Here is a 25,234-nt window from a genome sequence, read left to right as displayed (position 1 = left end):
TCAGTCTCTTTGTGGCTGGCTTTCCTGCTACTCTCTTGTACTCTGATCCATTAGCACGTAGAGGAGAGTCCCCCAGGAACCATCTCCATCACCTCCTACCCCCTAGGCAAGGCACGCTCGTTGGATTTCACCCCAGTCTAAGCCGTTCCTTACACCTTTTGTGCTCAGTGATTTTCTGTTACGGTGTTTGCACTTTACGTGGGTCTCTCCCTAAAACGTCACCCCTATGGCTGAAATACAGTTCTTCACCAAAAATCACCATTGAAGCATACTGCATGTCTTGAAGCAATATCCTTCTATTTTGGAAGGAAAACAAGCAGCTTAGCTGCAGCTAACAACATGTCTATGCTCCAGTCGGCTTTTGCCTTTCCCTTTCCATGAGAACAGCATCTCCGAAAGGCTGGATTCCTTCTTTTATTTGGCCATATGCTCTTGCTGTAACTATGTTCTTTTCATAACAACCCTACACTAACCATACATTATTAACCCCCAGAGACAAAAACTTCATTTTAACATTTTCCTGTAAGCACTGCACAAACCTAGGGTATAATACGAATGTCTTCCCCCTCCCCCCCCTTACATTTTAAATATAAGGAGAAGGGAAGTCAGCTTTAAAAAAGAATCAAAAACCGATCCGGTGCCGAGCATCCAAATCTGAATTATTTTCTGGTAGAAAAGAGCGTGCAGGTGGTCAAACATCTGTTCTCTCTCTGGGCTTTAGGTATCCAGCATTGGCTTGTACTTAGCAACTCTCTCCTCTTCCATATGTATTTCTTACAGAAGGCTTAACACTTACTTGTTGGACTCTCTACAGCATTTTTAAATTCAAAACAAAAAAATGCTTTAAGCAGTAAATGATAACATTATTTTCCAGAGTTTCTGTAATGAAGATTCCTCTCTAAGTTACACTTTGTTTTGCAATAGTTAGCACTTTGTTTTGTGTAAGGTTCAATTACTTGTCTAATAGAGAAACCAAGGCCCTCTCTAGGTGTATCTGCAATTCACCGCTGCTGGTAGCACCACCATCATCAGTACGCTGAACAGATCTACCACGTATGAGCGGGATGGCCCAAGAGACCTAAGGGAGAAACACGAGATATTAAAACGAAGGTGCAATATGCATATCCTGCAGGGTGGGACTCCAATGAGAAATGGGTTTTGCCTTTTTGTCTTCCTTTGCTGGCTGAGTGAAGATGCGATCTCGGCTGTGGACTTTTAGCAGATCCACCAGCGAAGGGAGACGTTTCAGAGGAGGAACTGGCGAGCATTAGCCTTCAGCACCCACAGCACACCAACTGATGCTCGCTGCGCCTGAAGCCAACACCTTCTGGGGAAGCAAGAGACGAGATTTCCTTCACAAAAGCTATTTGATGTCAAGTCAGCTCTCGAGGGAATTAATTTTTGGAGAGCTTTGGCACCCGGCGTGGCCCGCGCCAGCGCTGGGCGGTGCACGCTGTTGTGTGCAGCTATGAAGGTGGCACGTGAGCACACGGCCAACTGGTTTTCTGAAGACAAATCCTGTGTGCCAGGTAAATGGAGAGTAAGTATAGCTCACATCTCGACTGACTGACTGAACGTGGTGATATCTTTAAGAACAAAAAAAATTTTCTGGCCCTTGTTCCTGAACTTTAGGGAAAAAAGTTTATATCGAGAGATCTCAGAAAATCCTGTGATGTCTTAAAAGTCTCAAGCTGAGGCCTGTCAGGATATAATTAACAGATGTAGACAGCCACTATCTAGGCATGACTAAGCTAGTTTTACACTGGATAAGCCTGAATTATATTTATTTTCATTTCACAACATGTTCATAATTTTAATGAACTAGTGTGAGATACGAACAGGAAAACGAGGCACCGTGACCAATCCTCCTCCCTAAGGTGCTGGGTCTGGTATGTTAATGGAGACAGCTAACAAAGCAATTGCACTGCAACAATCTTCCCAACAGATTGAGCAACACGGCTGGCACAGAGAGGAGGGGAGGGAGCAAGCAGCTACCAGGGCTGATTCCCTGGGACCAGGTCTGTTATTATCCATTTACGATCAAATCAAACACTCGTAATAACAATATCTCAAGAGCGCTGCACTTTAATCCAAAAGTACTTGGCCATGGATACCAAATACTATAATGAGCCAGTGAAACGTGTCTTTCGGGCTGAAACACAAGAAATGTTTTTCACACAGGGCAACACTATGCAAATGTGTAGAAAAGTAAGTGGAGACCAAGGTGGTTTGCAAGAAGACACACGGGTAGACAACAGGCTGTAACGCAACTTAGATCTTGTCCAGCTGCAAGGTTACAGCTCCTGCTCTTGGAACAGAAACCGCATTTCTTTACCTGACCGCCAACAAGAAGCCTCAGGATGCTCTGCAGTTGTACCTGTGCCTAACACTGCCCTTTTACGGGTTGATACCTGTCCGTGTCAACAGCTGGTCAGGTGTTGACTTGCACAGCAAAGGCTTTTCTGTTGCAGCACTGCAAACATATGCACCTTATTTAAAAAGTGATTGTACGGCATCCTGAGAGTGTCACATTTGAACACCTGAATAGGAATTTTTACACTGGCTGAAACACAACTCACTTTACTGCACCAAATACCATGGCAAGGCATTACTTTAACCTCTGAAGGCCTGAAGAGAAGATTATTTAGTGCAGGGCCAGACTCAGCTCTGACCTCGGACGGAAGGACGCAACGATCACATACGGTGCTGCCATCGAACGTGGAGCAGGGCTACACACATAGGAGGTGGGGAGTGAGGAGCGCCGAGGAGATTCAATAGTTGTGAGCGGATGTTTCCGAGGTTCATTACAACACCAATTTGTGTAGGAATTTCCCATTTGCTCTTGCAACAACTTTATTTCCTAGGCAAGGCACACAGCAACCTGTTAATAAGCTACACCCATAAGAACAGTCACTGCTAGTTTAGACCATAGGTCTACTCAGTTCAGCATCTGTCCACAGCAGTGGTGAGAAGCGGTTTCTTGAAGACAAGCAGGATAATATGTATGATGATACTTCTCCACCAGTACTCTCTCAGCCCACAGACACTGTCAGCCCAGGGGACCTCCTGGGCCAACATTTGGTGACCCTTTTCCAGAACACTTGACCTGTTTCCTCTTGGAGCTGTGCTAGCTTTTAGCATCCACCCTGTCTTTTGGCAACAAGCTCCAGGAGCTGCACGAAGAGCTGCTTCCTTTTGTTTGTTTTAGTTCATTGAGTTTGTTTGTCAGTTCTTCTTTAGCTACGTTTGATGCTTCATTACTCGCTCCCTCTAGCATTCCCCACTGCCTCGTGCTACTTTCCAAAACCTTTTCATTCACACTACAGTCCTCTTACACATCCTCTGTGGATGATGAACATCAGAGGATACTGAAATGTGACCCAGTGTTTCTGCTCAGGATTTTGAAAGATCACAAAACAATCCATCAAAGATCTTGCAGCAAAGGTAGTTTTTGGTTGCACAGGCTTGCAGGTCTTCAGTCAATCCTATATTCAGGGCAGCTATACTCAAACTCATAGGTGTGTGAGTTTAATTCAGAAGTTATCCAAAGCCCCTACTCCTGTTTTTGGCACACCTGGGTAACTCAAAGCATCCCTCAGCAGAGAGAACATGAAGACAGGGAGGATGTCTTAAACTGCACCCATATTCAGGACTGGGGCCTCCGGTGGTACCACAGCCTGCAGCCTCGGCTCTTCTGTCCTGTAAATAAAAAAATGAACCTCCTGTTTTTCAAAAACTCAGCCAAGGACTACCCCATTCCTCCAAAGCACAGCTAAGGGAGATCCCTTTTTGTGCATTACCCTAACCATCAGAGCCCTCCTGCCTTAAGATGCCCCTGTGCACCGTCTGTTTTGTTTCTAGTCTGGCATCTTAGCTGTGCAGTACCATTTTTATGAACTTTAAAAAACACATGGGTTACGTCCTTGCTTCCCTGAAGTCTGCATAAGGTTTGGCATTGACTTCAGTGAGGTGATGACTTGACTCATGGACCCCCTTAGCAAAACTCTGTCAAGGAATTACGTGCTACAATGGAAAGCAATTCATTACAAAAGGGCTAAAATAAAAATCTAGCCAAGCAGATAAAGAAAAAGCACCACTGTCACTAGAATTTATTGAGACATTTTCGAGGCCCTCAAAAGGATTTTATTTTGTGACAGTTTTCTATTCAAATTGTAATCACAGGGCTGGGTGTGGAGTAACTTCTATTTGGCAACGCAGTCCCGGTGCGAGGGAGGGCGAGTGTGTTACAATCACAAGCAATAAGAGAACAAAGAGCCTCAGACCAGCCCGACCGAGATGTGAACATCAGGCTGAACATTTTCCCCTGAGCTGGAATCAGAAATCCGTATTAAACAGTAAAAGCTGCCCAGAATCTGCCTGCCTCCACTTTAGCCTGATTTTTTGTATTTCTCTCAAAATAACTAATGTGCTGAGGGGAAGGGGAAAGGATATGAATAAGTTATTGTGAAACCTATGTATATCTTTTGTGAAATCAGAGACGGCATCTTTCGGTTTTGGGCTTGTGTATCTTCTTGTGCTAGTTAAGTTTCGTTTCTCATTTTACGGTCTTGAACTGGAGTGATGAAACCAAAAAGGGTCACCCTCCCACATCCCATTGTTTTGAGAACTGCCAGTGGTTTTAATGCATAAAACTTTGCTCTCGGCTGCCTAATTTGGGGACTTTGACTTCAGAGATGTCCCCTCCGCAGGAGCCTTGCATCGAGCAAGTCTGCCAGTTTCATGGCGTGGACCGCTGCTCCTTAGGGAGCACAACATCACTTCTCCTGTGAACCTTACTGACAGGGCATGTATGCCCTCCTGTCATGAAAGCAAGCTTGTCCATGAACTTTGCGACAGGGAACAGTTCTAAGCAGCAGGGAATGGTACCTGAATCTCCATCTCGGATCTGAGTGAGCCACTCCGTTAAAAAAGAAATCTCTCTAGTCCTGCTTGAGTCTTTCCTTTGATCCTACCTCCTCCGGTGGCCTGAATCCCAATCATATGCCCATACACACACCTCTGATTAAGTTTAATTAACCAAATGCTCCTGCTAAAAGATGCAAAAAGCTGACCTGAGGCAGATGAACCATCCATTGAAACCGGTGATAGCAACAGGAAAGGTCCTCACAGCAATTCCAGTTGGAGAAAGAAGGCTGCAAAACCAGAAAATTGCTAGCCTGTTCCTCTGTACAAAACTGAAAGCAAAATCAAGATTAAAAAACTTGCAAAACAACAGCTTATTCTGTGCTTATTGCAGCTTATTATTGACCAGTTGCAATAAATCATCATCCAGTTTGGCTGCTCAGCTCAGCTGAAGTCAAAGGGGAAGACACAACATTCCTGGGATTTGTCATGAGGAGGTTTGTCACATCTCCCCAAAGCTTGCATGAGGAGGAATGAGACAGGCTGCAAGAGGCCAAGTGTTAGGCAGAAATTATTTCACTTCCTCCATGCCTTTGCAGCATAAAATATTTCTCGCCATAAATCAGCTCTGATTAGTTTATTATGGATATTTAGGTTAAATGTCTCAATTGCTCTTTTCTTCTTGGGAATCCAATCTTATTTTTATAGATATTTATTAGTACAGCTTCTAGACAGCTGATTTCATTTCCCATCTCTTTGTTTTTGGCTCTGTTGTGGGAAGGATGGAGTCATAAAACTAAAATACCCACAGACATAAGAAGCAGGACACAGGCTTTTCTCTCTATCAGCCACGCTGACACCACGCTGCGTGGTTAATGAGGGGAGGACGAGAAGCTGCTCAGAAATGGGCTCCCAGCTATTCTTTTCCCACAGACCTGCCACAGCCTTTGGAAGAAATGTGTTTAGCAAGGCAAGCCTTGAACATGACCACTGAACGAAAGCTGACCTAAAACAAGCTGTCTTGCTGAAAAAACAGTGTGCAGGAACACGTGCCTCTAACTCACAAGTAGGAAAGATTCATAGCATCGTGTATTTTAACTTTTACTGTTCTCTGATTTAAAATCACTGTGCTGCAGTCTCCTGGGTAAATGAGATGGGGATGGTCTGATCCGAGCAGAATACTGGTGCTCCTCATTGCTGAGCTTTCTCCATTCTCATGTGAACAACTTCGTGGACAGCTGGGGGTAAATGGCTCACTCATCCTCAGTCATTTTTTACCTGATGGCTACGACCTGCCTCTTGCATCAGTTGTAGAGAACAACTAACCAGCGTTTGTAGAGAGATCATCACAGGAGACGTATAGATGTGGCAGACATTATTTGCTTCAGTTTTGAACCTTGGTCATTTAATATCAGGGTCCTACTATGCGTGTCAGGCATCTGAGCGCTCAGCTTTACATATCCATTCCTGAGGACCGGTTGTACTGCTGCACTCGCTACATCCACACCTAATATAACATTTGCACTTGGCTTCCACCACAGCTGTTGAAAAGAGGGTGGAGTGAACTTTACTTCAACATGTCTGGTAAAAGTTCCCTGCAGACAATGTCTAACGAGGTTTTGATTTTCCAAAGTAAACTTACAGCAGCTCGTACGAATGCAGGATCCTTTCTGCTCCGGCCACTCCCCTCGCAGAAGGAGTTTGCACTAGCTGCATGCCAGCCCCGTCCGCCTCGCGTGTGCCAGCAGCTCCACGGGATGCTCTGCACGATGCCTCCGAGTGCAGTGGAGAAAGCTGGACTGCGCCACGTTTAATGGGACTCTGCCTCGCTGAACCCCGAGTGCTAGAGAAGTTGTGCTTGGCGCCGAGGAGGCTACCTCCTGGCAGCATTTCGGTTTGAACGTACTCATAAATGCCCTTCGGGCTCAGGACAGGTTGTAAGGTTTTCTGGATGTGGCTGTCAGACAGAGGCTAGGAGGGATGGAGCAAGTGGTATTTCGATCAGGGTGCACTCCAGGGCTGCCAGCAGCCTCTCCAGCAGGTTACCGGAAAGGATAAAGATTAACTTCATCCCTCCACATGAAGGAAAATTAACCATGTGCTCGCTATGTGGAAATGGTACCAGAGAGTATTGCTAGTACTTCCTTTCCTAATATAGAAAGAAGTCAAAAGTAGGAAAAAAATTCAGCCGGATGATGTGGGATACTCGTACGACAGGTCTCTGAATTACCCAGAATATCAAGAATCTTAAAGAAATTAATCTGTCATAGCAGATGGATTTGTGCTTGACCACAGTATTTAATATTTTGATATATTTTTAATGACTATTTAATGTATGTATTTCTTTGCTTCTCTGTCTCCTTAATTCTTTGTGGCATAAAAGCTCTTCCAAGGTCCTTGTAAATAAAAATCTAAAAGCCAGCTTCCTCTTTGAGGAGACTTTGCTTGATATCTGCATGATATATGAGGAACACACAGCGGCGAAGGCAGCAGGAGAACGTGCCTTTCCCCAAGCAGTGCACGGGCAGCCTTGGGGATGCAGATGTCCACTGTGCCCGGTGAAACACAAGGGACCGCACTCAGACCTCCTATGGACACATCGTTGTGCACTGTGACTTCTTCTGCCCACCACCTTGAAAGGGTCTGATAACCCTGTATGTCAGGGTACGTCAGGGAACCACTTCATTGCTCTCAGGAGTGCAGAACCACAACAGTGGTGGCGACCCAGCCACCCACGGTCATCTACCCAGCTTCCAGCAGCCACAAGCTGCAACGTTTGCCATCTACGTTCCCTCAGTACTCATGGAGAAAGAGAGGGGTGTCACCTGGGAGCAAGTCATCTCATCCCAAGATAGGTAAGCTGAAGATACTGAAGATACCCAACTTTTCCTTGCTGCCAAAGGAGCTGGGGTGACTGTCTTAGGCTGAACATCGCAACCCATACATTTTAATGCAGCCCAGAGAGTTTTCCACTCACTTACATCTTCACGTGAGCAGCTTCCCACCACTTGGGATATTACGTTAGGCTGATCAGTTGCGTTCGACGTTCCTGAGCTCACCGCAGGAGGCAAAGCCAGCTTGGCCAGGAGGACTGCAGCATGGGGTGGCCGAGCAGCTCCAGCACGCCGGGAGGAACTGTGCTCTCTTCCTTCCCAGGCTCCACCCGTGCCTCACCTCTCCGACCAGCGCCTCTGGGCACAGTCTTGCAGTTTTTTCCCCACAAATCTGGCAAAAGGGCAACGAGGTGACTTAATAGGGTAGGGCTTTTCCATCGCCAGTTTTTGTCATTTATGACACAGATTTTCCCTTCGCATTTCAAAGCATTAGTAACAGCCAAGCACTGAGGAAGTGCTAGCAAAGCTGTGCCTTAGTTGGTTTTCTTTCTTGCTTGCTTGACAATGAGAATAGCGTTAAATTTAAGTGGTTCTGGGCAGTGATTTTAATCTCCCTCTGGAATCAGCTGTCCATACTGGGCTTGTGAATAGTCCTGTAAATGTATTTTACTACCTTTTTATGTTTTACATGGCCCGAGCAGTCCGGACATGAGTCTGGAGGATGGTGTGCAACTATCTCCAGCCTTTTCTGCTTAGAACTCTAGCTTTTGGTTAAAATTAAAATTGCTTTTTAAAATCACCTTTCAACTACCTTGGAAGTCAAAGAGGATCTTGTAACAGCTCAGAAAGAAAACCAGAAGCTAATGGGCTACATGAGAAAATTGGGGTAGATGCTTTGATTAAATCCAGGGCTCACACTCAACTGATGTGAATCAGAACCATGCACTAGAAATGAGAGGCAGGACTTCCAAGTGATATTTAATTAAGCAGGAAAAGGAGGACGATATGATAATATTTAATTTACTCAGAGCAACATAGGTACTTCATGCTGTAGTGATGACTGCTACATGACAAATACCATAACAACAGTAGTTGCATAAAAACAGATAATTACATATGTACCTTCATGCCCTTTGGAAAGTACTAGAGTGGATGTTTACCTCTGGACCTACATTTTCCCATCAGATATTCCCCTCAGTCTCTCTCAAATAAACGACAGTTCTGTGTGGGAGAGGTCCTTCACAAACAGAGGATAATAAGGACAGCAGTTTTCAGCTTAAATGGTAAAATGGTTTAATGTATTTGTTTCGTAATTGTGAAGACTATTCCAGCTAGGACCCATTGGTTTAAGTCTCAGCAGAGGCATAAAGCTAAGGCTCAGAACAAAACCTTTACGGCACCTGGGGTACATATAAGTGTTGAAGACAGAGAGACATTTGCAGTAGGATGGGACTGCAGCATTCATTAGTGGTGCTGCCAGGTGAGTGCAGAAAGCCTCAAAATCCCAGCAAAGTGATTTACATTCAGAACTGCTATTTATATTAAAGCTTTTTGGAAGATGCAGATGAAATTTATTCTCTGCTTACTAAATAACAATGGACTGGGCACAGCATGAGCAACCTGCTATGGTTGACCCTTCTCTGAGCATTGGACTAGATGATCTTCAGAGTTCCTTTACAACCTCAACTGTCCTGTGACTCTGTGATGTTGTAGCTATGACGGTAAAATCTTCTTCAGTTAAATACTTCTGCACAAGACAAATGGAGCCATAAAAAAACAAACCAGAGCTATCCTTCCTTCCCAAGAAGTAATCTGAAAACAGTATGGTCATCCTTTTTCTCCAGGGCATTAACAAACAACTCACCTCAGATGATATTAAGGCTGCTATAGCCATTTGACAAGACCTGAGAATTCCGGCAAAAAAAGCAATTTTTGGTTATTGTTATCCCCTCTGACCAGCAGGATTAGCAGGCAATTCAAGATCAGACAATGCCAGGCATCTGCTCCAATCCTGTTTCCCAAACAAAATGAATTAAACAGGCTTCCCAGATACACATGAACAACAGGTTTCATTGGAGTTCCTACTTTTTGTGCCAATGCCACTGATGAAAATGCTGAATGAGATTGGTCCCAAGACTCATCCCTAAGGAACTCCAGAAGTAATCTCCCTTCAGCTTGGTATTCTCCTTTTTAGTAGTGTCTGTTTTAAAAATATACAGTGTTTCATTTTCCTAACACTAGCAGATTAATACTGATAGATTTTATGAATGAAATTGATTTTGGAGTGTAAATATAATAGCGGGAAAATCATTTAATTGTCAGAGAAGGATGAAAATTCAGAAGTTGACCAACATTATATGGAAAAGAAATGAGACAGAAGATGACAGTTCGCCAAAAGGAAATTTAGAAAAAGATTTGATGAGACCTCAGACTTTGTGAAGGGAATTAGAAGAAAATTAGAGCAGAAAAATATTTAGCAGAAAAGTGGTACTAACCCCTGATGAGAGGATTGATGCATTACTGGAGACAAGAGGGGATAGAAGAGGGTTTCCAGAAGATGGAAACCCTCTCCTAGATGATCCTCTTTCAGTAGGACAACCAGCTCCTGGCACATTTTTCTACATTAGTATTGCTCAGAAGATGTTCAAATATACTACTTTCAGTCTCTAAGCAGTCTGGACATGCTTTTATCGCCTTGTTTTCCTACCATTCTTACTTCACTGTTTCCACATTTTATTTTTCCCACAAAGCCAGAAAAAAACAGCTTTACCTTAAACATGTAGCCTCTGAATTCCCATGTGTAAAGGTTTTTTCTTTCCTCAGGTACCTCCAGGCTGCTAGATCAAACTGCAGAAGTTGCCAAAGCCAGCTAGGCTATACGAAACATTTTCAGGGAATCATGTTTATACACACAATCATTTATATGTTACAGGTACAAAGCAAGGAAGAACAATATATCCAATACACATGTATATACACACAAGTGTCTACTTTTGGGAGTAATAGTGAGAAGGTAGTTAAAATAGTGATATAGACTGCCAAAACATTATCTCAAAATCAAAATAATATTTTCATCCCAAAGGCAAAACTTTATACAGCACTTCCTCAAGAAAAGAGGGAGGTTTTTTGGTTCAGAAATTTTTTTTTCTCACTTGAAAAAAATATTGTAAATCTTTTTGAACTAAAAGATTTGCTGGATAAACCCAGACCTCAAATGACAAATTGTTATGGATAAAAACATACATTCTGTTTAAGTAGTTACATTAAAAGTATAAAACTCTAGACGAGTCTAAACCTTTAATGAAAGATAGCATGGTTTTCCTCCTGTAAAACAACTACATGTTTTATCTTCCCCAAAAGTACAGTTTAAACTGAAGAAAAAATTTACCTGGGAAATCATTTGTAGAGTAGTATCAAAGAGAAGTATTAATTAAGGATAGCCTTTGAAATTTGATTTGTGTTTCCTAACTTTGGTTAATTTCCTGTCTTGAAAAACCATTTGTGGGCATGTTTCTCTATTTTGTCTTCTGTCACCACTAAAATATTTTGGACAGGGGAGAAGCAATTGACTGACATCTCATGTCAGGCTATTTCATGTGACAGTTTTATAGGCACGCCTGGAAAACATGGTCTTCCAAAAGGTGAGTTACAAAACCATGCTCACAGAGTAAGTCTCAGTTTAGTAGCTCTACTAAATAGAAGGATGAATGGAATGAGGCTTCAGTCCTGAACTGTTCAGTGTTTTCATTAATGGTCTGGGTGTTAGCAATGGAGAACGAACTTACTACGTTCACCCATAATACCAAATTGACGAAGAATGAGCATTCAAAATAATCTTGACAAACTAGAGAAATCAGCTACAAAAATGGGATGCAAGTCAATACGGTTAAATGCCAGTTACTAAACCCATATGGGAATAGTCAGCTGCACAAACACAGAACGGAAAAACAAGTGACTACCCGGTAACTCTGCATGGAAGAATCCAAGGATTATGGTGGATCACAGCATGAACATAAACTAGGAGATGTTATGCCATTGTGAAATAGGTGAACATTATATTCGATACATGAAAAGGAGCACTGTCTATTGACACACAAGGGAACCCTTCTGCTCTGTAAGCTTCCCCTGCAGCAGGAACTCCATCAGCATAGAGAGATAGATAGCAAAGATCCCAGCTTTTCTCCGAGACTTAACCAAGCAGCACTGAGTATCATATTAATTTAGTAGGTTTTTGAAAAATATGAGGCGTTATTACTGAGTTTTCTTTCCAAAAGTCACAGGTTAGTTTGAAACAGATTTTACTTGACTTGGTCAATGAAGGCCATTGGGTCTACTTCAATGCATTGGGATGAACGAGTTTGAGGATAAAGTGGACGTCCCCACTTCTTATAGACAAATATGCATCATAAAGAAGTTTCACTGATTTTTTGCAGCTTTTGCAATACCACCTCTGCTCTCACAAATAATTTGTGCTCATTTTGGTGGGTCTTTCCTCTTCAAAGTCAACTGGGAAATGGAACCTTATTGGTAGAAAAGCAATAGTTTCCCACATAAATCTTCAGAAAGGAGCATTTCGCTAACGCTTCTCACATGGTTGTGGAGACTGACATACGGGAAGTAGGCTTTGAGGGGAGAGGAGGTGTCCCTGTGTACACAGTCTCAGCTGACTGGAAACTGGCTCTGTACCATAGCTACCCTAACTAGATGACACACCTGTGCTCACACAGTCCAAGGGATGTATCCGCCATCACGTAATTTTCTGCTCAACTCCTGGCTTGATTCTATAAACCTCAAAAAAAGAGAAAAGAATAAACATTCTGACAGATTTTATTACATCTGCCAACTGTGTGTAACGTTTCCTATTTATGTAACAACATTTTACTATTAGAAATGAACAGTTTCTTGAAAGCAGAGTTTCACGGGATGTTCAGCTCCATTTACCTTCATTTTCTGCTGCAGGCACAATTAAACCAAGCTCTTGTATTTCGGGTTAAGTCATGGAACATTTTCACATTAAAACTGAAACTATATACAAGCTTTTGCTGAAAGAATTGTCAGATCAGCACTGGAAGATTTTAAATCAGGCAATGTCTATGAATGGGTGTATGAATAGGTCTTTTGTGGTCTTGTCATTTCTCAGGCACAAAGCCTTTGTAGCAAGCAAAATATTTTGGCCATTCATGTTTTTACTGTGTGATTTATAACATTGTCCCAAAGCCCTTTGTAAATTTAAAATGCTGTGACCATGTTTTTCAGAAAGGAATGCTTAAATATAATATTCCCAGATCCTCATGTAGGTTCTTAAAAGAGGCCCTGATCCTGCAAATACTGACACGGATGCTTTTAGTTAAATATAGGATTGAATTTTGGCAGAATCAGGGCCTAAATAAGCTGCCATTTCAAAAATACCAAGTAGCTTCCAAGGACCATTGCAAGCAACAGAGCACAGAAGCAGGACTATGTTGTATGTCCTGCTGACTTGAACTCATGTTTAAAACCCTTGTTGGAGCACATCCTTTCTGAGACAGTAGAACTGGCTCCCTCTGCCTTACACGAGAATTGATTCAGGCTCTTAAAATTGCAAAGCAGAAACCTGATGTGCCTGCTTAGTTCAGTACACTTGATTTTGACCACTGAAGGTAAATACATGTTGCTAACCTTTTCTTTGATGAAGCCTTAAATCTAAATGAATGCATCAGCTTTCAGCAAGAAAAGGTCATGCATTAACACACTTTGCTAACTAGTCCCTTTACTCATAGAGTGTTTAAGCAAATAAAACCAAAAGTGATGTCTTTTTAGAATGGATTTTATTTGTTTTAGAAATCACCTTAAGAAAAATGATGAAGTATCAAAACTGGCAATTTTAAAGGCTATGGGTTTCTACAGAAGGTTAAAATAGAGTCAATATTGACTTTATAAGCACTTTATTCTCAAAAGCAAGAACATCTTACAATGCAAAATGACACAAAGAACCTTCAAGTAAAAAGTGAAAGGACATTTCTTTGGCTGCTTTATGTCAGAAGATATGAAGCATCCAAGTTCTCCTTCCCCATGATAAAAGGTCTACACAGAGGCTAAACTGATTTTAAGGCTGGCACAAATCAAGTCTAGCATGGCAAGGGTCTACAACCATATACTGAAGAATGGGGACAAATGCAGTGCAAGAGGATTAGAGCAATGTGTCATCAAATACCACCTCAGAGTAAAGATTTCAGCTCAGTGTCTATAATAAAGCCTTTTAGTTTTATAGCTTATCTCTATTAGAAGTGCCAGTCTCTCAGTTTCTCAGCCAACAAATGGCTAGATGTCATTAAAGAGGTCCTCCGGCTCACAAGTGTTTTCCAGTGTTTCAAGAGACATCACATCCAGGGAATGCTTGCCTGATGTCTTCTGTGAGGCCAGATCAGGTCTGGAAATATAAAGCAAAAATATTTGAAAGAAATTTAGATACAGATATAAACAATTCCAACATATACACTGCCAGGGTAACCATTTAATAGTGTATTTTGAGCTTTTTGTTAAGGTTACATGTAAGAGAAAAGTGCTTTTTGTAAGGCCTAATTACTTGCTGAGATGGCAATGGCAAAACAAGCAGATGAAATGCAGCTTATAAATGTCAAGGGTTCAGCTATTTCATTACCATTTTTAGGACCCTGAGAATGACCATTTCACCCACAATTTCCACATGGAGAGCTGGGGAGAGCAGAACAAATGCAGAAAACATACAAAGGATCTGCTCTTCTACTACTGTACAGGGTGATGCTCTGTTAACCACACTTTATTTTTTCCCTGGCACTAAGCATGTGTCTGTTGTCCCTCAGTTTGAGATGGAGGAATATGAAGAATCAGACTGAGTTGTCTCAAAGGTCCACGCCCCAAAGGTGCAAGCCTCTCTCCAAACAGTAGAGCAGAAGAAAATGAAGGCAAATGAAGAAAATCCTTCCATATACCTGAATCCAGCTATTCAGGCACTTTTGAATCCCTAACATTCCCTGTATGTATGTTATGTTTACATTTGCTATAAATGTATGCAAGCAGAGGCACTCGCCATTCACTGATACGCGTACGCTGAGGTGCGGGTTTGCCCTCAGATAGCTGGACACCACAGAGCCCTACCTGAAAACTTCACGCCTGAATCAGACATCCATTACATTGAAAAACATGCTACTCTGCATCAATCAGTCCCATTTAGCACTCCTTCGACTGTCCTCATCAATGCAGATCATTTAAATGTCTCTTGGCTATATGAGCTCCTGGTGTTTGCCAACAGCCCATGTTCACTGTCTCTCTCTCTCCAAGACACCGTTCTGGTATAGACAGCTCTGCACTTATGCCTGGGAAGGCAAGGTATCTTGTGTTTCCAAAAACGGTGGCATTTGCAACAGCTTCTGATCCCTATAGGGATTAATTTTATATGTATAGGCTGAATCCACGAAAAAACTTTGAATCCTGCACAGACAACTTTACTTTTGCAAACTTCAAGAGGAGAATTATCGATCACAGATATGGGTGGTTTTGGTGACAAGATATTCCAAGTCGATATCACTAGCTGCTTTGAAAATAAGACACAATCTCTTAATCTGGGCTCAGTATGCTGTAGGGAATCAGTGTAGGCAGCAGGGAGCAGATCTGATGTGCTTGTATTGTAGGATTTTGGACTGGTTGGAGTTTTGTAAGGGTTGATGGCTTCATGCCCAGGTATATTCTACTGGTGTAATCCTGACAGAAGGTGAAAAATTCATATATTACCAAGGCCAAGACATCAGCCACCAGGATGGGAAGAACTAGACAGAAGTGATGGAAAGCGTTACTCTCAAATGCTGCCATATGAGGGCTTAGTGCAATGAGGCACGCAAAAGCAATCTTAATTTTCAGACTAATTCAAGCATCTGCCTTCAACTGCTCCACGTTGTAGAGCCAATATAGTTAGGGAAATTCAGCAGGTTTTTTTTTCTTTTAAAATTTGGTTTCAAACAGATTCAGAACCAAGTTTTCCAGAATTCCCACCTAGAAATCTCTAGGGAGCAGAAGTTTTTGTAATACACTGCAATCTTCAAAATGCAATGAGCTTCCTAAGGCCCCAGCCACTGCGTGATTCATAGCCTCTCACACTTCAAGTTTGTCAAGGCCTTGGAGGTTCAGAGCTCTCACTACGATGTTTCCTGCTGTGGACCTGGGGAATGATTTTCATTTTGAGGTGGAGCCCCCCGTGCTCCTGGGGAATCAGCAAAAGCCCAGTAAATGCTGAGTCTTGGATGCTGTCACTTCCTAAGAGCTCTCCAGTATTCAGAAGGGTTTCCTTACCACTCTATCCATCACTCCAGTTCTGCAAACCATTCAAATTCAATGTACTGATATATTCAGATTACAATAATTACTTTCTCTGGAAGTCGAACTAGCTTTCTCTGCAAACTCTTCCAAAACGCTTTCCTTCAGGTCTGAATAAATTGTTTCCAAGCATTTTTTTTCCTTTTGGTATGCAGTGACATCTAGACAGATGTGTGTCTCATCAAAAGTCACTTGGACTAACTGTGAAACAAACCTGCCAGAATCGGACCCTTTGCCAATGACCTCTGGTCAGCAGGATCAGATCACTCCATGCTGATGGCTAGCAAACAACTCATTTGTACCCTAATTTTTTTTAAAATATAGGTAGCATACCCCAACACAGTGTAACACTCAAGTTTACTTATTGAAGGTGTGTTGTTCTTTTACCTTTCCAGATCTACCTAAAGCATTAAGTCTCCAGTGAGAACATATGCAAATCACACAGTGTGGAGCCACACACTGATCATTTTAATTAATTCTGAAAGGCCTCATCAGCAAATAAATTAGGCTGTGAAGACCTCTGTACCACCACAGGCTATTTCAGGTACTGGAAGTTTTTTTTAGAGCATATGCTTATATGCCATATAGCCATATAAGACTAGGTATATAAGACTAAAAGACTTCTGAGACCCACATTTGTTGACTTTGAGGTTTCACCTATTACAGCATTTTCTGATTTTGAAAAGTAAGCCTGACAGTGCTTAAGCAATGTCAACAACAATTTTATCCTCATTGGCTAAAATAACTGTTTTCAACACTATACATGAGATCACATCCATAAGCCAAATCACTGTTGATTTTTAACATTACGCAGCTAGAGCTATTAAGCTTCTGTGTTCTTGTAACAACATCATCCTCATTTAATCTCCAAAAGCTGTAATACCGCGCCTGTGAATAAACCCAACTACACTTGCAAAGTGGAAGCATTAGGCTCTTTACATGAAGTTCATAAGCAACTTAATTTTGGTTTTAGGACTTGATGATTCCTATTTGCATGGAAATTATTCACTGAATGCCAACAGCTTGCTTTGTGCTGTGAAATTATTTTGAATCTTGGATTCTCACTGAAGCTGTATTACCATATCCTGATGCATAACCGAGTTAATTTCTTTAAATTGCAGTAAGTTGTATAGTCCTCTCTTGCCAAAAAGCCTGTAAGTAAGGCATTCTTCTTGAGAGTTTATTCTTCTGTTGGATTACTTTTTGAAGTCTTGCCTTTTGGTAAACTTAAACTCCATTAACACATCTGGAGAACTGCTGACTATAAGAGATCATTTCATATTTCCTGACATTTAGTTCAAGCCCTTCATAAATTGAGACAGAAGACCAGATCCACAGCTGGTGTGAATCACTGGAGCACTAATAATGTCAGTGGAGCTCTGCTGACTTACACCAGCTGAGATTCTGGCCCCAGATTTGGAAGAAAGTGGTTACATTACTTGATCTTTCTTTCCACAGCTGAGTAAGAGCCATAAGAAATAGAAGACACACAACACTTTAGTACTTAACTAAACAGCACAGAAACTCAAAGCCATGCAGGGTGATGGCTTTGCATAGCTTGGGAGAAAATGCAACACCTTCTTTTGCAGTAGGACAGATGGACCATTCCCATTTGCTTCTTGTGATAAATTATTCCTGAGCTCACACAGACCCCAGCGATCTGCACAACACCATTCCTGCTGCAACAGACGGCCAGTTCCACAAGATAATGTTTGTGAAGCAGTATGAAGTAGAAAATAATCTTCTATGTGACTGCTACAAATGACACGATTAAAAAGGGCTTCCTGGTGGCCAAAAGATCAAAGAAATTGTAGCTGTGCTGAAGGAAAATCAGGTCAGAGGCTGCAACATCAGCACAACTGCTCATCTAGAGGTACTTCTGGCTGGAAAGATGAAAGGTTCTCGCACTTAGCTATGCTTGTATAGCCAGCCCAGCACACTGTGGTTATGATTTTACTCAGGTTTTTGTTCTCGAGCAACTCTCATGGGATTTGAAAAGAGAAATACCCTTGTAAATTAACATAGCTATAAAAGTTTCCCAAGAAACTTAAGTAATCTAGAAGGCATACTTTTGTCCTTGGACCATTACATTATTTTCCTCATTAGTAATTGAAATAATCAGTTTCAATCAAAAGCTGGCATTTTACTAAGAGAGGAGATTTCAGCTCTCCCAGAAGATGTGTAGCAGTGTTTTAGGAAAAGGCTGAACTTCTCAGTGTGTTTATCTTTCCTTAGCTTGGTTTAATGGTTCATTTTTGTCATTAATCTGAAAAAAATGAAGGTTTAATACCATGAGTAGATATTAACAGAGGATATAATCTGATATATACCTTCTTCAGTATCATAAAAATAGGTGGCAGCAGCAGCTCATAAACAGAGAATTGGTAGTCACTACAGCATTAACATAGGAACAAAGGTGAGGCACCTCAAACACTAATGAACGCTCACATTGCAACTGACAGGGCAAAAGCTCAGAGCAACATTTGTGCTCCCGAGATGGTACTTTTAGACCACCCCCAGAGAAAAACTGGGATTCTTTGATTTATCAGCAATCTGCTATCTTGGCTGTATGAACATCGTCTTCACAGAAAGTCGTCAGAAGAAAGGTACTCATCAGCCATCGTTATTAAGGACGGATTATGAAAGGAGCTTTGAGTAAAGCTCATGGCTATACGTAAAATCTTGGCCTTGAATAACCGACGCCCCATGGTGTGAGCTCTTGGGAGACATCATATTGACCGCCTATGGATCCTGGCCAAAAAGAGGAAAGTTCAACCATGAAAAGAAAAAGAAATGGTGTAATGGAGGAGGGGGAAAAGCCTTTTACGTGAATGGATGCATCAAGAACACTATGTGCAGACAGACCTCTTTAAAGTTGAATATTAAAAATGTAAGTAGACTAAATTGAAACTTCATGTCATTAAAAATACGATCATATTCCCCTTTACAGAAATGCTACAATGACTATAATATAAGGTACATTATAAAGGTATTTTTCTTTTTAATTCAGTTTAAAATGGAAAATGAAACTCAATAATTTGGTTTATGTTTTGGCAGTACTATGAGTATTCAACTTCCAGATACAGTCTACTCTGGCATTTATTCCTAGAAATAATGTGAAAACAAACCCATATATTTATAATTGATCTTGCAAAATGTAAACCCCAGCAAGTCATGAAGAACTTGCTGGATACAATCACCTTCATGATCTGAAATTACAGTTGACGGACTTTTCCCTAAATTATGTTAGTGAAGAAACTGAAGATTTTTCTGCCAATTTCAATCATCTGAAGAGAGCAGTGGTGTTAGAGATCATCAGAGCCCAAGCTGTACCTGGCCCCAATGCAAATTCACAGAGGCTAGGGAAAAATACTCAAGAAATAGCTGAAAAGAATGATTTCTAGCTTAAGGGATACTGTCGCCATCCCTCTTAGAGAACCTTCCATGTGTGGCATTTTCCCACTCTCAGTGTATTAAGCAAACAGTCTAGTCTCAGTTAAGGTCAGCAGACAGATAATAATAATAATCTTGTTCAATCACACAGTTAATGAAGAATATTTTCAATGCAGCAACCACAAATTTAATGTTCAGCCAGGGAATCAATGTTCCTTAATAAGCTTCCACCTCTGGCTGAAAGCCAGGCTGCAACTGCACCTGCATTCATCACAACCACTGTGCCGTAAGATAAGTCTGAAATTCCCTCAATAAACAAAACTTAAAGCAAAACTTCAAAAACCAGGACAATTGATAAACACCATCTTAAGCTCTTGCAAGCACCACTCTTTGTTCTCTAGAACTAGGAACTATCAAATGGGGGATAATTTTGATTTATGCTTATACAATGGTTTGTTTTTTTTTTTTACATATACCTGGAATCCTTCAGAGGGATAAAAGTGAACTGGGAATCCCTTAAACATCACAGAAATTGATATAGTGATAGCAGCAAGAACAAACTCGCAAACAAATCTGCTACACTGAGAAGATACTCATATGCCTTACTGATATAACTTTTAATATTGATATAACTTCCAATGACTGGTCTAGATCAGTTCTCAACATTATTAATCATCCACTCTATTTATTTAGTCCTACAAAACAGATGGTCTAAAGATCCTCAGAAAACCGTATGTAATGCCTAAAATGGCTGCACAGACAACACGTCATGTAAATGAACAATGCTGACAGTACTTTTGCAGGGACTTGTATCCCTTCAGTTGCAAATTCATGATTAACTTCAGTTGGCATAGGTGCAGGTCCTTATTTAAAAAGAACATTCCGGTTTAGTAACATAAATATAGTCTTGGATCTTTTCATCTTATCAAATGCACTTGCAGATGCTTACTAACAAATATCTACTTTAAAATGTAATAATAGATGTCACTTATAAGGAAAAGCCTAAACCATGTTTGTTTTAGACAAGTAGCACACATTTCTGTGGCTCATTTCCACTTAAACTCCTTCTTGCTTAAATAAACTACACCACATTCACTTTGAGGAACGTACTAGCACCACTGCCTTCACTGGGAAAAAAATACAAATCTCTTAATCATAACTACAAGAGTATATAGTAAAGGAAAACTTAGTTTGTTTAGGAATTTTGTCAAGGTCTTTCATAAATCCAGTACATTGCAAATTTATTGGCAAATGCTGGAAGCCATTTCTCATAGTCATTAAGTGCTATTTATCACATATACATTTATGTAACACCAGCACCGGCTAAATTGTGTCATAACCCTTTTCCAGGCTGTCAAAGCCTGGAGCTGCTTTCTCTCCCTAACCCTTTCTTGTCCCCTCAGGGTGATCATAAACAGTAGCCAGAGACCTAAGGGGGCAAATAAAATTCCCTGAACCAATTTCTCACATAGGAAATGCGTGTCCTCGTACTCCTCCGCCTGTAGTCCCCGAGGACAGAAGGGGTCGAAACGGCTTCAGCCGTCGCACAGTGGTGGAGCGTGGAGGGACGGGTTTTCCATCTGAAAATCTGAAGCCTGCAGATGGCAGCTACAACTGCAAAACCACGTTGCATCAAATAACAAAAATAAGAGCATTTAACTGGAGGAATATCCGGCAACCCTAAAACCTAGATTGTGCTTCAGATGTTCCATGTCTTTTCCACTCCTTTCCAGTATTGAGGCTCTCAGTGGCTGTTTAAATCCTAATGACTTCAACAGCAGTTAAGCACTTGCTTAAAGTTAAGCATGTGCTTACAAAGCCTCCTGAACCACAACCTCAGCTTGCAACTCTCTGGGGCCCACCCTTTGCATTATCTGCTACAGAATGAAACCCACAACTTCACAAATCAATAAAATTAAAATTATTCTTAAAGAAAAATGGATTAATCCCGTGTTCATATGATGAAAAGTTCCCTTTTAATACTAGGCTAGGGTACTCTGATATCTTTACTAAATTACTAGGTATAGCTAAAAATGTCCTCTTCTCAGAAGGATGTAGGAGAATCCATGGACGTAATCCTAAAAATTATCTTTTAAAAACTCCTGTGACTGAATTAAGCAAATTATTTCTCCCTACTGAACAATTTGTACTCATACACCTGGGCACCAGCAGAAACCTATTACTGCCCAGATTACCTGTTATCCACAGATCTGCTCAGCAGGTTTTGGATCATTCACTTTCATCGGCTTATTGCAGAAAACCACTTTGGATCAGTACAGTATATGGGTATGACTTATGTACAATTTTCTAACGACAAAATGCACTTAGAAAGATAGAGGCAGCAGCGAGTTCTTAATAAATCTGGGAGCAGTGAACTGAATAAACTGGGAGCAGGCTTCAATATATGAGTTAAGGTAGGGCAGATAAAGTATAACAAACTTTTTTTTCCCCCTCTAGTAGGTCTCTAACGGCTCTCTATTGAATATAAAATTTTTTCAGTAGCGAGAATTGTGCTTTCCTTTCTGCTGTCTCTTGACTCCCATTCAACCTCTCCTATGTTCCTTCTGCCCCCTCCGCAGCCGCAGATCTGAATTCATTCATACTTTTCTGAAATAAGATCAAACCTTTGATATTTAAGATCAAATCCCTGCCTACAGTGACACCTGTGAGAGCTGAAACATGTTCAAACAGCAGTACCAAAAAAAAAAAAAAGAAAAAGAAAAAAAAAAAGAAGAGGGGACAGCACATCCAGCCCTTTGAAAACACCAGGAGAAAAGTAAAAATAGGTACAGCTGGCTGAGACAGAACAGAGCTGGACACTGCAACAGCCAGTGTTTTCTGCCTAAAACTGAAGTTTTTCTCCTCTGCATTTTCATCATACCGTACCCATCCTTGAAACGTCTCCTCACACAGGGCAGAGAGCAGACATAGGCTTTGTCCATCTAATGCCAACCCTGTTCCTTACTTTGGGGTGCCTAAAGCAAATGAATGTGGGCTGAAGAGCCTGGCTCTGACTCCTGAACTTCTTAACTCGCTGGTAATACTTCTTTTTACTTTGGACATGTGGTTAAGATGCTTTAACAATCTTCCCTTTAGAGAGCCCATCTATCAAAATGTCTATTCAGTGGAGTAAAGAAGCCACTTTCAAAATGTATCTTCAATTATTATATGAAGCAGGAATCATCTGCAGCTCATGATGCAATTGCTGTAAGACAGCCTGTATAGCAGGCTTCAAAAGTCATTTTTTCTCCTCCAAAACCCCAACTGGTCTCCATCCATTTGAGCTCTCGGGCTCTGCTTAAGCAGCAATATCTGCAGTAAGTACTTTACCAGGAGCATTTAACAATAGACCAAATAGCCAACTCATTACTTGTTGGGTAAATGCTGCAAAAGAGTCTCGACTATAAGATTTTTAAGAAAGGTTGTACTACCTCCAAAAGCAACAAAACCCCAACAAACCAAAAGGATGGGACTGGCTCTGCATGTTTCTTTCACAAAAATTCTTATATAAAGTGGGTTTTTCTTCCTAATGAGCCTCCCTACTTTTTATTCCCATAAATGGTCAAATTCACAGAAAGATTCTTTAGCCCTTAAATTTCAGAGATTTCCTTTTCTGGCAGAACAGTTTGCATACATGTTGTACCAGGATCAAGGGAAAGTCTCAGCTTACTCATGCACACATGGACCTCCCCCAGCATTATGGTAATGAAGGTCCGAGACCTAACTGGTGCTAAACCAGCACCAGTCACACCCCAACTGGCTGCGACTGTGCTGGGATTGCTGCAGATCTGTCCCCAAAGGTGGAAGGGAGGGGAGCCCTGAACGGCCACCCGACAAGACCTGTCTCTGCATTAGCAGGACACCCATCTTGGTTTTGAGAAAGGAACCGAGACGACCAATGGGCCCGAGTTACAAGCCATGAATTACTGAGCAAGGCAAGCTGAAAGACAGCAACCAACCCCATATTTCAAACAGAAATTTCTGATTACTACCTTTCCACAAATATAGGCGCAGTTTCAGGGAGCCCATGCACCACAAGTCCCTTTAGCAGATGTTTCTTCTCGGGCTCCAGGCTTTCAGAGACATTTAGTCAATCAGGAAATTAAGAGCAGGGTCTTGGACAGACTTTAGGCATCTGAAGCTGGACTATCAGGCTCATCAAGACTACTAACCAGACACACAAATGCAACCACAAGAACGTGCACTACTGGTGTCACACAGCCAAGCTCCTTTGGGCTGCCATGCCCCCGTGCTCACCACCATTACTTAGAGAGATCACCTTATGCTTTACACTCCAAGCCTGCTCAGCACCTGTCTTACTTAGCACTAGGCACGGAAACCTGCGAGTTTTATTTCACACAGCGTAACTAAGAAACATTCAGCAATTTTGGTCACTGTGACCTGCGTTGGGCTGAAATCAGTGCCTTCCTGCAGTGAAGAAACAGGCCATGTCAGCCTGTTGGTGTCAACCCAATGTTGCCCAGAACCCCTTCTCCAACAGCGGCCAAGAGCAGATGCTCTTCGAAGAGCTTCTCCAGCCTCCAACCATTTGCAGCTCAGAGGCTTCCTGAGCCAGAGTCAATTTCTGTGTATTCAGTAACATTCAGTATATTTCTCTTTCACAAAATGGCGCTGTCCCTCCCTGAGCCCATGTAAATTTCTAATATTCCCAAAATCTTGGAAGGTCTCCACAGGTAATACATAGGAATAGGAAAAACACAGCAGAAAACATAGAATGCAATGAAAAGGGGGAAAAACATGACAAAATTGATTAGATACCAAGGTACAATAATTTTCTTTACAAAGCTGTTTCAGTTCCACAGCCTAAGCAAGATTTTAACTTCAGTTGTGATATATTAGTATAAACCTGAAGTACCTCCACCAAAGTTTTCTTATACTGGTCTGGTTCAAACCGGCATTCAAATCGCAAACTTTATAAAATTTTAATCCACAGAGAGCCTTGATAATTGTGCCAGTGCTGCACCACTGACAAATTTAGATAGCTTGCCTTTTTGTGAGTGTCAGCACAGTGCTCTAGAGGATTTTTTTATCTTACAAATGCATTAAGAGAAAAGGGAGCACCATACAGGTGGGCAACTGGGACTTTATTAGGACAAGGCAGATGTCAATCAGAGTAGAATAATCATGGTGTACATGTGAAACAGATGCTGCCTGTGTAAAACAACCCAGTGTGCTATACAGATGAATCACTGAAAATGCAATTACACCTGCATCTTGGGTTATTGGTAACGAGTCCACTTACTGGAAACCCGTCTGGTTTTATCCATGATTTTTCCCAGTACTGGGAAACAGGAAAAGAGTAACCACATTTTTCAAGTACACCTCCTCGCCTGATGTCTCTGTTTTTCATTTCCAGAGAAAAAATACGAATTGATAGTAGGTTCATAGTCCAACATCACAGGGAAGTCACTGTCTTCTGTTAATTAAGATAGTGACAGTTTTAATATTTTGAATCTTGATTCTGTCTGAAATAGGTACCTTTGTAAAAGAGAGGGAGGGAGAAAAAGTGAAAGAGCAAGACAGAAAGGAGTTCCCATCTGAAACAGCATGTAACTGCCTCAGCCCTGGCATAAATTATTGTGATCAGAATGAGCAGTTCAGTTAGTACAAATGGATGCAAACAATTTAAAAGACCTAGATATTTAAAAAGCCCCCCGCCCCCTTTTTTTTAAGCACTATTATAAATAAAAATGTTTGTTTGAAAAGCTTCCCAACAAATGTGGCAGACAGAAAGCATTTCTGGTATCAGTAGGAAAAAAAAGAATTTTTCAGAATTCAGTCTGAAGCCTGGATTT

The 25,234-nt window shown here is 41.4% G+C and overlaps 1 protein-coding gene across 5 annotated transcripts in view; it reads right to left on the bottom strand.

Annotated features, from left to right (window-relative positions):
* Positions 1–13,516: 13,516 nt before the first annotated feature.
* Positions 13,517–25,234, bottom strand: part of XRCC4 (X-ray repair cross complementing 4) — a 186,865-nt gene continuing 175,147 nt past the window's right edge. For 3 of the 5 annotated variants that reach the window (XM_075488524.1, XM_075488526.1, XM_075488525.1), the window contains one exon: positions 13,518–14,106. In XM_075488524.1, coding sequence (XP_075344639.1) covers positions 13,998–14,106 — 109 coding nt within the window. In that variant the 3' untranslated portion in view covers positions 13,518–13,997. Of the gene's footprint in view, positions 14,107–25,234 lie in introns of all 5 variants that reach the window. The other 2 variants (XM_075488527.1, XM_075488528.1) reach the window with 1 other exon arrangement.

The sequence above is a fragment of the Mycteria americana genome, chromosome Z (genome assembly GCF_035582795.1).
Source record: "Mycteria americana isolate JAX WOST 10 ecotype Jacksonville Zoo and Gardens chromosome Z, USCA_MyAme_1.0, whole genome shotgun sequence".
NCBI lineage: Eukaryota > Metazoa > Chordata > Aves > Ciconiiformes > Ciconiidae > Mycteria > Mycteria americana.
This window is presented reverse-complemented; position numbering and strand designations above follow the sequence as displayed.